This window comes from Melospiza melodia, chromosome 8 (assembly GCF_035770615.1).
Source record: "Melospiza melodia melodia isolate bMelMel2 chromosome 8, bMelMel2.pri, whole genome shotgun sequence".
Lineage (NCBI taxonomy): Eukaryota > Metazoa > Chordata > Aves > Passeriformes > Passerellidae > Melospiza > Melospiza melodia.
Window position 1 is genome coordinate 35,066,033 of NC_086201.1, and position 14,783 is coordinate 35,080,815.

General features: G+C 40.7%; 1 protein-coding gene across 1 annotated transcript in view; it reads right to left on the reverse strand.

The window, feature by feature from the left end:
• Positions 1-203: 203 nt before the first annotated feature.
• The window catches only part of BARD1 (BRCA1 associated RING domain 1), a 48,514-nt gene continuing 33,934 nt past the window's right edge, over positions 204-14,783 (reverse strand). Inside the window, exons 8-12 of the mRNA XM_063161419.1 lie at positions 13,963-14,071; positions 12,361-12,496; positions 11,277-11,369; positions 2,233-2,330; positions 204-1,568 (exon numbers count right to left, since the gene is read on the reverse strand). Of these exons, the coding sequence (XP_063017489.1) occupies positions 1,215-1,568; positions 2,233-2,330; positions 11,277-11,369; positions 12,361-12,496; positions 13,963-14,071 (790 nt within the window). The 3' untranslated portion in view covers positions 204-1,214. The remainder of the gene's footprint in view (positions 1,569-2,232; positions 2,331-11,276; positions 11,370-12,360; positions 12,497-13,962; positions 14,072-14,783) is intronic.

Sequence of the window (14,783 nt, forward strand, 5' to 3'; positions counted from 1 at the left end):
TCCTCTGCAAAAACAGCTCTTGGTGTGACACAGCATCTTCACAGCTGTACTGAGCTCACAGAAAACTGTTTTCATCTACCTGTTAAGATATGTATGGGATATGCACTTATTCTGCAGCCAAGCTCATGCAACAGATGCTCCAAACTTATTGCACATAAAAAAGTTTCATTATTACAAACAATACAAAAACAAACACACAAAACTTGTGTACTAGCCCACAACCATCATTCTTATTGTGTATCATTCCAGGACACCATTCCTCAATTACAATTTCACAAGCTAAGATACAAAACATTACAGAGAGTGAGGGCACAAGTTTCTGACAATAACTTAAGAGCCATTATAAGAAATATTGTAACAAATAGGAAATAATCAAACATTCATCCACTGTAGCCAGCTGTTCAGGTACAAGGGTGCAAAGTGAAGCAATTCTTTTGTGATCACTGTTTTGTTCTTTTTCTTTCTTATGAGAGCAGCCATCCAAATTTACAAAAATATTTACTATAATAATTAAATAAGTACCTCAATGCTTAAAAGCCTTCAGAAAATAGAACTGAATTATAGTTACATGTTTACAAGCACGAATGAGGGCAGAAGTGAGTAAAGCATGAATCTTGTTACAATTAAGTAAATTTTAGACCAAGATATTTAAATACAGTGTTCTCAAAAGTGTCTGCTTCCAGAAGAATTCGTGTCATTTATTTAACTCTGATTTTCACAAGACTTATCCCATGCTAAGAATTTACAGCAAAATTCAATTGTAAGAAGTTATAATAAATGTCACCTGACATGTCTGCACAGGTTCAAATGCATTGAGTTCTTTTTTTTTTTAAATACAATTTCTGGCCTGGGAAATCCTGATAATTGCAGCAGATCCTTATCAATGGATGCTAAACACAACATAAATGGAGTCAAGCTCAATTGCCTACAAAGGGCTGGTTCAAATCAAGAAAGCAAAAGGTTTCATTTTGCAAAATCTCAGTTAGGAAATGTCAGTGATTATTTATTAAGTATTTATTAAGTTCAATGTAAAAATAAAGCATATCAAATAAGCCAGGGCAATTTTTCAATCCTTTCCTCCATTGTATGTTCCAGCATAGCAGTCACCTTAGTAACTCACTGAAATGCTCAAAGCTCTGCTGAATCCAAACCAGAAATCCCAGCTTCAGAGCAGCCTGTCAGAGCATCCCAGCTGCCCCAGACTGAGCCCATTTTCAAGCCTTGCTGCTGTTTGATATTCCCTTCACAGGCAGGAGCTGAAATGACATCACACAGTCTATGAGCCAGCTGGAGGGGGCCATCCACACCTTGCCCTGCCGGATTTTCTGCGGCTGGAACTTGGAAGCCCCGTCATAGATGACATAGTGAGTGCAGAGCCTCTGGTCAGAGGTGGGCTCTGCGTGGTAGGACACTGTGTTGATGGTCTGGGTCACGTCACTGTCTGGTTTGGGCTGCCTAACCAGCACCTGGCCACCTGCTGCTTTCACCAGCTCCAGCAGGTCACTCTTCTGGTGCTGTTTGAAAGGTCCCATAAAGTAGAAGTAGCATCCATCAAATAACTTAGGCAGCTGTGTGGAAGAAAAAAGAAACAAGCATGAATACAGGACTTCACAACAAAAAAGTGGAAAGGAAAACGCAGAGCATACTAAACCCCTACAATTTGTAAGTAGAACAGTAACTTAACATGCAAGGTTCTCAGGGTAAGAATGCAGCCAAGAAAAGCTTGTTTATGTGGTAAATTCTTGCTTATGTTTAAATACTTTCCAGCACAACAGGGTTTGAACTATGAGTTAGGAGTATTTACAGCTACTGTTACAATGCAGTTAGTAAATCCTACAGTGTAATCCAGCAAACAACCAGCAGTGAACCCAGTTAAATGTAAAAAAGGTCCTAAATGGAAATAAATAGTAATAAAACCATTTTTCTTTCAGAACTATGCTCTAAAGCTGAGCAGAGAAGACCAAAGCACATCACCTCCTGTCCCATCAGGTGTGATACTACAGAGTGCAACAGTGTTCCCCTGACAAGGTTACAGCAACATCTCCACTAATGGAGAAAAATGACAGCTTTATGGGTGTTCACGGCTCTCTGGATCACCTTGCACATAATCAAATTTCCTGTCCAAGAGCACATTAAAGTTTTACATCCCCTGCACCTCTGTGTGGCAAAGGGCAGAGCTGCCCAGCCCCAGGTCATTAATCCAGGCTGTGTGGAACACTAAATTTAACGCACCAGCTGCTCCCGGTTGAGCCGCCCGCGCCGGGGGCCACCCTGCACTTCGTACTTCTCCTCTTGTTCTCGAGCTGAGCTCTGCAGGCAGGCTTGTACCCCTGCAAAAACCACATAAGGGAGGCAGAAATTAGACACCCCAAGCTTTAAGAGAGGCTTGCATGTCATTTTAGGGACTAAAACGTGTCTAAGAGAAAATTATTACAATGCAAGACATTACATTTGGTGTGCTTTAGCAATTTGCTTTTAAAACCTGAAAAAATTTACAACAGTGCTTGAAGATACAAGTGAGATGGTGAGAAGTAGTATCACACTAAAATCAGGGCTATAAACACCAGGAATTATTAGTTCTTCCTCTTATCCTCCAAAGGTCAAGCACTTAATGTCAAATGTCAAACTGCTGATCACTGGGAGCTCAAAGGCAGTGCGTGGAGCCAGCACAGCGCTTATGGAATGGACACAACTGCCTGATAAAGAGCAATTACAAGGCAAGCACAAAGCTGCTCCTGAGCAGCCACAGCCTCAAATTACAAATCAGATGGGATTTCAAGGTCTCCAGGATCAGCACAAACTGGAGATTTATGCTGGGGTTTAACAGTGGCATTCGTTTCTGTTAGCACTGCTGCATAATGAGATTGTCTTTTAGAGTCAACATGTTTTTACCTTGTTTTAGGGGCAGTTATTTTTTCCAATGGAGAAAGCCCTGATGGTAATGCATTGCTAACGTCCATAAAATGTACTGCCTGACCTCACTCCAGGGAGAGGAATTGCTGTGGTCACCCATTCAAGGATGGAACATTTTGCCTGCATGTACATTGAAGCCATTAATAAGAATTACCCAGGAAAAAGTTTGCAAAGCTGATTTTGCAAAGGGTTCCACGAGGATTTACAATGTGGCCAAGGCTGTAACTTTTATAGCACCTCACTCCTTCCACTGTGTTTCTAATTCAGGCAACTTCTTTGCACCAGGAAAATAGGAAACCCACAGTATATAAAAACTATAAACTGAACCAAATCAAAGGAGAACTGTGGAGGGTTGGCCCTAAAAAGGAAGAAAGCCCAAGGCTATGAAGAGAAATATCACTGACAAAGGCACTTGGATGCCATGGCAGTAAGAAGACAATGGACAGGAATATTTAATCTGGAGAGATCTTGAAAGAAGCTCGCAGTAATTTGCTGTCAGTTCATACAAATTCACAAAATGCAACAGGAATTCACATTTTAGGTAGAAGTACTTCAATGTGCTTACATCAAAAAAGATAAACCCCTACAGAAAATTGCAACTGGCTGAACACTGCAGCAAATATCTGCCTCCCTGTGCAAGTATCAGATTGATTATTTGCACTTGTTCATTCCTTCAAGGAAAATTAACATGAACTAGAAGGGCAAACCTAGTCATGGATTTTCCAGAAAGGCAACTTACATATTCATTATTGATAACAGCAATGAATACTGATAACTTAATTTCAGTACTCATAACTCAGAAATAAATCTAAAAGCTATTTCACATTTTATTTATTTATTTTAAATCACCACAATTCAACAAGACTTCCTGTGTCAATGTGCCTCTAACTTACACTGCTGTTCCTTCCCTCCAAGGAAATACAGATATTAATGGGTGCCACTTACCATAAAGGGAGAACTCTCATCTCATCTTAAGAATGGAACTGTCCATTCATTAAGAGCATGTTTTATTTCAATCCACCATCAAAAGCTCGATTTCAAGGACTTTCACTACAGAGATGAGGTTTTTATACAATAAGTGCATCACAAATTGAGCATCCAGAGCCAGCATCAGTAAATGAAGCAAATGGGATACAAAAGTAATAAAAGATTGAATGAATATAAAAGACTACAATGTCTTTTTGAACTGCTGCTTGCCTGGAAAAAAAAAACAGATGAAGTCAGGGAAATGACTAATGTCATTGGAGAGCTGATGTCACAGAAAGCAAAATCAGTGAGGTCTGCCTTGCCTACACACATCAGTCCATTTCACAGTGCCAGCTCCTGTGAGGAGCTGAAAGCCTCAGAGTTCCTTGTCACACCTGATTACAATCCTCCAAGAGGGCCACAAGAGAGACCCATCCACCTGTATCCTGCTCTCCCTGTGCCCACAAGAACCACCAGGCACACATCTGTTTCCTGCAGAAACTGGAGCCATGCAAACTGCCAAGTGTCTGCATGAGCAGCATTCTCATTAACTGCAACTTTTCTTTCCCAGCTAGAAACAGGCCAGATCTGTGTCTTAACAGGGTTGTGACACAAAGGATGTGATTTCCAAATAGCATAAAGAGCCAAGAGCACAAATTCAGTGCCCAGGTATCTTCCTTCATTATAAATATTTCAGGAGGCAACAGCTAGGTCTACATACACACACCTTCATGGAGCAAAAAAAACCTCTGGGGTTTTTTTTGGTGATGGAAAACCAGTACATTTTCATTTAGTGAACATATTTTCCATACAAGATCTAGAAGAAGAATTTGCTCTGACATATGAGTGTCACAGGTTTGAGAAAGGTGCTTACAACACTGAGGGGAACAGTCAAGGATTATTTATTCATGGAGGAAGAATTCCTGACTAGAAGAAGGAAAGCAAATAATGTAAGTGATGGAGACCAGTATGGCCTTTAACTGCAGATTTTGTTCAGACTGATTTGTTGCCAAGTGGCTCCTTTCTCCTCAATGACTCCTGCATGCTACAGAGTTTGTATTAAAGAAGTAAGGAAGTCAAATATCAGAACAAAAAAAGAAATAAAAGGGACACGTGCCCTCGTTCTCATATATGAGATAAAATGACAGAAGGCTCAAGCTGTTTTTATACCAAATTCCATATTAATTTGTCTAAACAAAAGGTTATTCTCCTGTTCTTTTTTACCCCCTCTCCACACAAAACTTGCTTCTAGATCTCTAAATCTCCATTATCATTTTCAGGAGCAGTGAATCCTGTTGGATGCAATAGCCCAGGTGAGGTTCTCAGAGACAGAACAACCAGCTCTGGCTGTGTTATGGTGTCACTTGCAAGCAGCAGGAATGTACAAGTTTTACCTTTCTTCCAGGAGACTGTATGACCAATCACAAGATGATGTTGTGCTAAAAACAATGATATCCAATTTTACACTTGAGAGTAGGGATGCAAACAGAAGGTTGCAGCACACTGCAGACCCTTCCAGCCTGTTTTTTGGTTTTTTTTGGTTTTTTTTTTTTTTTTACTGCTAGAGATTTTATCTTCTTTGAAAATGAGTGTTGAGTCCATTCAGTATAGGCCAGGTCTTTTCCTTCAGTAGGCATTAATTTTAAAACTGCTAACATGTATAAATGGCTAGATAACAAGACAGTTCCATTTTAATGGTCTCTTCATCCAATTCAGTATCATCCTGATTAGGACATATAAAAGGAGATAAAACTCCATACTTTACTCACAGATATATCAGTCTGCTACTTTTACAGGAACTTTTCCAGAAGCTCTTTGACCTTACATCATTTAAGTCAAAATGCCCCTTTGATTTCCAACAGGAGCCATGTTTAACTGACTCCCCAAACTCCTGAGATCAGACTCTCATTTCTTTAGCACTCTCACTGAAAATCCACCAGTGAGAATCTGATGCCAAGGCACTGGTCACATGAATGGACTGAAAAAATTGCTATTACCCTAATTTAACAATAACCAGGATGCCATCTCCCTTCTGAAACTGAGATGGACATCTTAGGTACTTATGCAAAAAATGTTCAAAATAGGACTGAATCTCAGAAGGACAAGGACAGCCCTGAAGAAGGTTTCTGAAAATGGAAGGGAACCTAAACTTACTTTTGAGAAGACACCTGTAATTTTAGGAGGAAGCAGAGATCAGGCTTGTGTTGTTTTCCTCTACACATTCAGAGTCTGTGCACTCTTGACCAGCAGGCCTGACTAAAAATCTAATCTGTTCTGTTCTAACATAAGATTATCCAACTTGCACAGGGTCTCAGCCATTCTTGATTTATTCCTTAACACTACAGCCAGTAAGAGCTGTGGACCATCTAAGTTTGAGGCTGTTCAGGTTTATCCTTGCTCCTGGAGAGAAGAGGGTGATGATTACAGCTAGGTGTTAATGGCCCTTTAGTTTAACCTCAGTAGCTGCATCAATCACTTGTGTGAGTGCAAGTGGGATTTTAATGCTCATGGAGCAGAGCAGAGCTGCCCTGCAGTGCCAAGGGCAGTGTGCAAGCCCTGATGGAGAAAGCTGGCCTGACACAACACCACTGTGGGGTCAGCTCCCATGGGCACAGGGATCCTGTAGGGTTCTGCCCTGGAAATACAGAGCATCACAAGCTCCAGAGCCTCCTAGAGAGCTGATTTCACAGCTGCAAGTTTTAGGTAATTTGCACCAAATTTTACCAAAATCCAAGCCTGCACTGAAGTCCCTAGAAAACTTGGCAGGAAGAAGTTTTAGCTTAATGCATCCACATTTGGCACACAGAGCACTGCTCATTTTCTCCCCTGACTAACAAGATCAGTAAAGCATCACTACCTACACTGATGCTGATTACCTCACTGAGCAGCTGCCCCTGCCTTTCTCACCTTTGAGATCTAAGGAGCAAGCAGGTTAACAGGGTGCCCACTCTAATTGACCTTTGATACAAGTGCAGCTGCTAGCACTGGAAATAAAAGAACTCATTATTTGCAAAATTTAACATCAGAGCCCTCTAATCCTTATGCATGTAAGTCTTATTGGTTTGTAATGAAACTAACTGCATCAGCAAAAACAATTTGATGAGAATGAAGTACAAAAAAAACCTGGTTGCCAAGAACAAGTTGTAATCACCCACAGATACCCAAGGGTATCTCTCAGTAACTCAATTAGCCTTAGTGGAGTTGTGTTGGATTTGCATTAATAAGGCAAAGAGCAGGGGTTAGTCCCAAAAATCTCTCAGAATGGCTAAAGGTAATTTAGGAATACATGATAGCAACAAAGAAGATTAAATACTACACATCCAAGATCTGGTAGAGAGTGCACCTGATACTTCCTTAGCTCAGTCTGCAATAGGTTTTACAACTTACATGCAGATTGAGTAAAGACTGGTGGGATTTTTTTAACCTAGAAATCTGGACTGAGAGAAAGCTTTAGGGGAATCTGGCATAGCTGCCTTCAATTTGTTTTCATAAACAGCATTACAGGCCTCTGCTACAGCAAAGAATTTTCACACAGTCTCTTATATATGCTCATAAACTGACTTCAGACACAGAGATTTCCATGGAGTGAGGTAGAGATCTCACTGGTGAAACAAGAGCAGTCTGTTTGCTCATCACATGCAAATGACACAAGATCTGCAGAGACTGAAGTGCATCTGCTTAAGAATGGTAGCTTGCAAGTGAATCCAGGTGGTATTTATTGAACAGCATGGAACAGGTGCTTAGGAAGTCCTGAAACATTCCCAGCAGCTGGGAGCATGTGATTTTAAAATTATTCCTTCACTTGGAGCCCCAGGAGTTCTATCTGCTTTGGAAAGAAACACTGCTGGCCACAGCTGTTTTCTAGTGATCAAAGTGACTGGAGGTAGCCTTTCCTAAGGTCAGGTTAAATTTAAATTCCCCCAGGAGTGCTCATCCTCTGGATTCCATCACAGGCTTTTTAATGAGTGAGGTTGTATTTCCTATCATCTTCCTTGATGCCATGTTTTCTTCAAACCAGAAGCCAACTAGAACAAAGAACTCCACAAATATGGAAAACTGAGTACCTGGATGGCACAGAACAGAAGGAGCTTTGGAAACAAAGTTCCCTTTTCTTCTAGACCTTATTTCAAACCAACCCACCTCCAATCTCTGCAGACACCACACTGAAGATATTCTCACTCCCATTTTCTCCTCTGCAAACCCCAGCAGCTTCACTGTGTAAAGCTGTGAGTTCCTTCCCAGCAGGTGCAGGCACAGAAGTTCAGCCCCTGCTGGTTTGAAGAACTGCCCTCAGCTGCACACCCCATACAACCAGAACCTGCACTTGGGAGAGTTCTAAAGCCTCTCAGAGCTAAAGTCCTTTTGTAGGAGGCTGCTGAAGGAAGTTTCCAAGTACAGAAAGAGCATGAAACTCCAGTGATCAAAAGTTTTGGGTGTTTCAAGGAGGGAGGGCTTTGCTGAGAATCAGCCAGTCACCTAAAAGGTGTTTTTGCATGAAAGAGAGACAGTCCAGCCTGAGGAGCAGTGAGCTCAAGCAGCTTTGCACTCCTCTGCTCTAACAGCCTAAACAAGGATGGGCATAGAAAACTCAGAAAGATGTTTTCACCTTGAAATGTCAGTCATGCAGTCCCCTAGCTCTTCCAGTCAACTCCCTGTTGTTGTGAGTCCTTACAGGAAAAGCAGTTTTTTCTGCCTCCTTATAATGATCAGAACTAAATCACTGCTGCTGCTTTCAGGTAAGCAAAGCAGGGGAAGGAATGAGCAATCAGATGCTTAGAATTCTGCCAGACACTTCTCTGCCAGGACTGACACAAGCTTGTTTCAATGCATATCATTACTGAGATCATTTTTCATTCCCTGCTTTAAGAGATGACAATAACTTTAAGAAAAAAACCAGGCTGAAAAGCTATTAAAGACTTCTGCTGGTTTTAATTACACTGTTCTATGCTGCACATAAAGCTGAGAGGAAATACAGTGCTGCTTGAAGCTTTGTCTCAGCCCACTTGCAGAAGGATAATGACTGGCCACTTCGTGCCCTATTACCATCCCTGAAATAATAAAGGCCATAAAATAATGAAACCAGTGAAAGATATGGCCAAGGGCAAGGAGCACTGTGGCAACACTGCCTCAATTCAATTCTGTGCTGCCTTGCAAGTGGATGCACTGCTGACAGTGTGCTGTGTACAGAAAAGGTGGCAAAGCAACTGGTAACATCCAATTGTTCTTCTGTGAAGATCTAATATTGCTCAGTAGTGACATCCTTTCATCCTAATCTCCTCCCTGAAGACAAAAACTGGGGATACACACTTAAATCTTGGCTCCCCAACAGCTCAAACCCTGCTGGAATATTGCACATTACCTCTCTACCAATATGAATGGATGCTGGATCTGTGTGCATGGACACATGGAAACAGGAGTATCACAGAATCACACCAAGAGAAGGAAACTGCTTTGTATAATATTCACAGCTTGCTGTAACACAAGAGTTAACATATGAGACTCTCAAATAAAATACTGTTTTGCAAGCTTCTGTTTTTTAAGAAGAGGTATAATGTGTTGGCTATAAATATAACTTTAAAGATAGCAGTCAAATGCAGCTTACCTGGTAGTAAAAAAAAAAATTCAAACACTCCCTTATGCATAGTCAGCATTTCATTAAGTGCCTCACTGAGCTTTGTTTTTTCAAATATTTTAGTGAATTTTTTCAACATGAATTCACTTTAAGTGAATAGCTTAGAACAGTGAACCATAAACAACTTATATTTATCATATAACCAGGAAATGCACATACTTTTGGAAGTTTATTTGCATCACATTTAAGGAAACTTATCCAAATAGAAGTCAAAAAGGCACGATAAATGGAAATGAAAAGGAAAAGCAAGGACCTCTTTTTCCTAGACAAATGTTCCATCAGCAGGAGTCCCATTATTTGTTATAACAATCTTTAACTTGTAATGACTCTGAAGAAGACTGATAACAGACTGGTGGGAACAGATGGAGTGGTGCTGTTAATTATAGGCACTTAGCTGCATCAGACCCCATGAGTTATTGCTAACATTTCCCACTAGGGAGGAGAATCACTTGCTTTTAAGTAGTATGTTGCTTACTAAGCTGGGAGCATTAGCAGCCAGGATTGTATTAATCAGTACCAACAGCATAAAATAAAACTCAACTGTGAAAAAAACCCACAAAAATACTCCGTGAATAACCCCTGGACTATATAGTATTTTTTTTTAGTTTTCCAATTGCCTCTAAATATGAAAGCTCTTCATGAAGATTTAAATTCAGGTCTCACTAATGAAATCTCCCTATCACTCAGAAGTTTTCTAAGCATCTGAGTAGCAGGAAGATGAAATGAAATAAAGGAAGCACACAGGATAGAATGTATGCAAACCTTCTGGGTTGAGTGAAGGCAAGGACCTGCCAAGGAATTCACCACAGAAACAGGGTTTTCAGTCTTGGGGAAAAAAGCATGGAACAAACTCTCTGGAAGCCAAATGAACACTCTGAGTCCAGTGTCCAACCTGATGCTGTGCTTTAGTTTGCAGCTTCTGAGGCTTTGCACAGTGTTTTCATAAACATTAGTGTCCAGGCCATTAAAGAATCCTTATGTTCTGACATTTAGTCACACAGTAGAAAACTGGAATGAAATCTGTCTGTAAGTTTTCCATGGGTAATTAACTCATTTGTAGTGTCCTTATTAGCTAAAGGGACTTAGACATAAAGGTCAAGGGGAAGAAGATGTGTTTTGCATCTACTGTGAAGGCAGATATTAAGAAATACATCAGAATAAATAAATAAACTCAAAATTTAGGGTTTAAGTCCACAGAACAGCTGTATAAAAAGCATGCACTGTATAAACACTAATTACAGACTGCATGAAACATGACTTGCATGCTAAATTAGAAGTTAGAAGGAGGTTAAAAGTTCCAACCTCCAATAGATCTGAGCTTGTATGTGAACATAAGCTCACTTCCCACAGGCCTTGAGCACATACCCCAAGCAAGCCAAAGTCTCCTCTCAATTTCAATGCAAACTGCTCATAACAAATCCTAGAATTCAATAAAACCCTTCCTTCTCTCCCAGGGTGTCTTGCATAAGGCTCCAAATCAGTCTTAATGTGGCAATGAAAAAATTCACTCCCCACTGATACTTAGGCTATGATCTCTTCAACACACCTAATGATGAAATGCACTCTTACCAAGGAAGTAGTAATTACATTTAATCAAATATATTCAAGTAAATTTCTAGTCATTCCTGAGAATTGAAAACAATGCCTTGCACTTTGTGTCAAGATAGCACTGCTATTGATATTGTTGAAAAAGAAAGTTTCTTTGGAATTCCATCTACAATTTCTCCTTAAAAACCCCAAGGAGTGCCACATCTTTAATACTTACATTCAAACTTGAGGACCCAACATCCAGCCAGAACAGCCATCATGCACTTGACAGTGGTTGGCATTGGAACATCAGGGATAACAAGGTGAGTTACTAGGAGAGAGATTACATCAGTAAAACTAAAAGCACAGAAAAATCAGAACCATGCCTGGCTGAAAAGCAAGCAATCATTATTTAAAGAATAAGCAGACTATAATAATTTATCAGTACTCTTTCCAGCACAAGGAGGTGATTTTTGAGACTATGATCTGAGTTAGTAGGAGAGCTATTAGAAATTTTGTGGGCTTCAACATACACTTGCTGTGAAAAAGGGAACTCATGGTTTTATAGTTCTACACTAACACTTAAATCTTCAGATGAGGCTCCAGTTTATAGGACAGCATTTTTTTTCAATCCTTTTAGAGTTATATTTAACTCTGACAGGAATCTTACTGAGGGATCTCACTGCTTTAATACAAAGCTAACAGAACTCCACTCAACATTCTGGAATAGTAATCCAGAAGTGAAAGATGGTAGGGGGAAATTATCTTAACATTTTGTTCACAAGCACTCCAAAGAGAAACAGGAGGGATTAAAGACAATATTGCTGTCCTCATTGAGGGGAAAAGAACTCCACCAAACCCCCTAATTTGGGTTCACCAATCTTAATGAAGTACAAAATCTGAAGGAAGGCAGCATGTGAGAAGATATGTAAACTTTCAGTCAATGCCATGCCCTTCTCTCAAGGCTCACTTCTGGAGAGTAAAAACTTTACAGGATGTCTCAAAAGCAGAGACCTTAAAGTTGGTAAAAGGGGTGTAAAGAGAAGAGGCCTCTGAGGAGACTCTGGGATTTTAAATAACAGACAATAAACTGCCCAACTGTGGCTCCCCCTGAAACCTCCTGCCCTGATAGCCAGACAAGCTTTATTATGTGTTTACATGCAAAACACACCATCACCCCACTGCAGCTCCAGCTCAGGGGTTTCAGAAACTGCCCTTCCCAGCAGTGATAAAAAGCCTCTTGCAGGTAGTACCTTAAACCATAAAGTGCAGGACTGCAGTTACTTATATTTGGACAGAGACATTTCAACAGGACTCCTTACCTCTGCTGTTAAATTCAGTGCACCTCTGGGCCTTCAGGACTGCTGCTAATTTGCTCAGCAATTTCTGCTGCTCCACACTAAGATTGCTCCCCAGTATACCAAGGGGTCCATTTCTTGGCTGGCTGGAGCTCAGCACCTGCATGAACACAAAACTCTGCAATCAGCTCAATATTTGGGAACATAAAGAAAGCAACTTACTTACTGGGCAGCTTTCTTTTTCAAGAATAAGCATTTTGAAACAATTCATGGCAAGCTTAGTGGACAGGGGCCATGAATAAATGTCCATGTAACAAATCAGCTCCACATTAGAGATACTTCATGAAGCTTATGCAAGGTACCAAACCATGGATCAGTTTTTCCTCCCTTGCCCTCTTTGGTGCTTTTTAAAGACACTGGGGGGCACACACAGAGCTGGTTGAACACTGTGTAAACAGCCTGGCAGACTGCAGTGCTGAAGGAGAATAAAAATCCCAATTAAGTAGTAAAACCTCCTACTTCTAGCAAAGTATTAACAGAACATTATTGAGTAACCTATATAATTAATATCTGCATTTCCTTTTAGTACAAGTCCCTAATATTTACCCTGTTAGCAACCAGTGCTTAAGTGGGATTTCAGATGTGGGTAGTGTTAATGCAAAGTAAGAGAAGCTTTAGGATACTGCAGCTCCTGGATTTTCCTAAATACTCCAGATTCCATAGCCCAGACAGACCTTTGAGCTCCAGTTACCCCACAGCCTCAGGCTCTGGATCAAGTCATCCATGTGAGCACACACTCACCCCAAAGCAAATGCCAATACCAAAATGGTTTGTTTGGCACAGAAGAGCTACATCTTACACCTGCTGCAGGTGGAAGGAACAGCCACATCAGTCCTGGTGTAGCAGCAAGTTTACTTTTGGCCACTGGGTACCCTGTGACCTCAGTGAGGAGGGATCTTTGCAGGCTGTATGGGCTGGAGTAGATATGGGCTGTTTCTATCAGCCAGGTCAGCTTAATCCTCCTCCACTGGGAAGCACAAAGCATTTCATAATGCAGCCATTTGTTAGGTCTGAGCACCTGATTCTGGTTACAAGTCCTGGGAAGTCTTTGTCCAAAGGAGGAGAAAAACAAAAATCCCAGCACAACCTCTCAAAAGCTATTTTCTAGTGCTGAGCTGATATTTCCATTGCTGGACAAAGGATGACAGTGGAACAGCCTTTTAAAGGCACACAAAAAGCACCTGGAACAAAGGCTGCTGCTGTTTGCAGGCAGTTTGGAAAGCAGAACAAATTTAGATATGCAGAAAAACAACATCAACAGCAAAGATCAAGCACTGATACTTGAGGAATAACACAGGCTTGTTCTCCTGTAATAAAACCACATGACAAAAAACATCTTTTGTCTTCCCATATAAAGCTGTAACACAGAACTTCATAGTTTGTCAGTGTTCCACACACATCCTGGAAACACTGTCCAAGACAGCTCCCAGCCTATTTTAAGCCTCCCTGTCAAAGGAGGTGATGTACTGTACTTACATCCGAGCCTTCAATATTTAAAAGAAGAACTCACAGCTTGTTGTTCTGTTAAAAAGCAAAACACAAAAACAAACCCACACAGACATTTACCTCAGAGGGCTGGGTGAGTGAAAATGATTCATTCTCCACTGGTAACATGAGCAGAGATTTCATCTTTTTGCTTTCTGCGTAGTCCACAGGCCGCAGACCAAATATATTACTGGCAAAACAAGCACAGATGGGTTTAAGTAAATAAAATGTGACTTGATTCTTAACTAACCAGGCATATTAGCTGGGTAGCTTTCCCTCCCACTTTCTTATTAATATGTAATTTCAGCTAAAAGCACAAAGCTTCAAGTAAGAATTGCATCCAAGACAGATGGATACTGAATTACAAGCTGTTGCATTCGGCTGAGGAGGAAGGGATGCTCAGAGCAGAATGTTCAGTTAAATAAACCACAGCCTCTGTTAAACTGTCTCAAGATGCACTTTGATATCATTTGCAAGACCCAGAAATTTCAGCTTTAATCTTTCATTGCAGTCATAGAACCAAGCAATGTATTTTTGGCTTATCCATTTGCCATAAAAGACATGTCAGAAGACTCTCCACAGTGTATTAAACATGGGAGCTTGATGTGGTAGTGCTTTTATGGGAAAAGCTATCTGCTTCCTACTTGGGAACCACAGCTCCCTTGCACTTCCAACTCTGAGTGTGCATCTCATTTTCCCTCAGTGTACTGTTCCACAGAACACATTAGAGCCAATTCAGTCAGATTTTAGTTGGTTTGACAATTTTGTTCAAAGCTATTGATTGCAGGTGGCACCTCACAGTTATTAGCTGTGCTTCCAGACTGATTTCCTCTTTTAGCACTCCTCAGACAAAGGTGATTGCTACAAACACATCAAACTCAGCCATGGCTTCAATTTCTTCT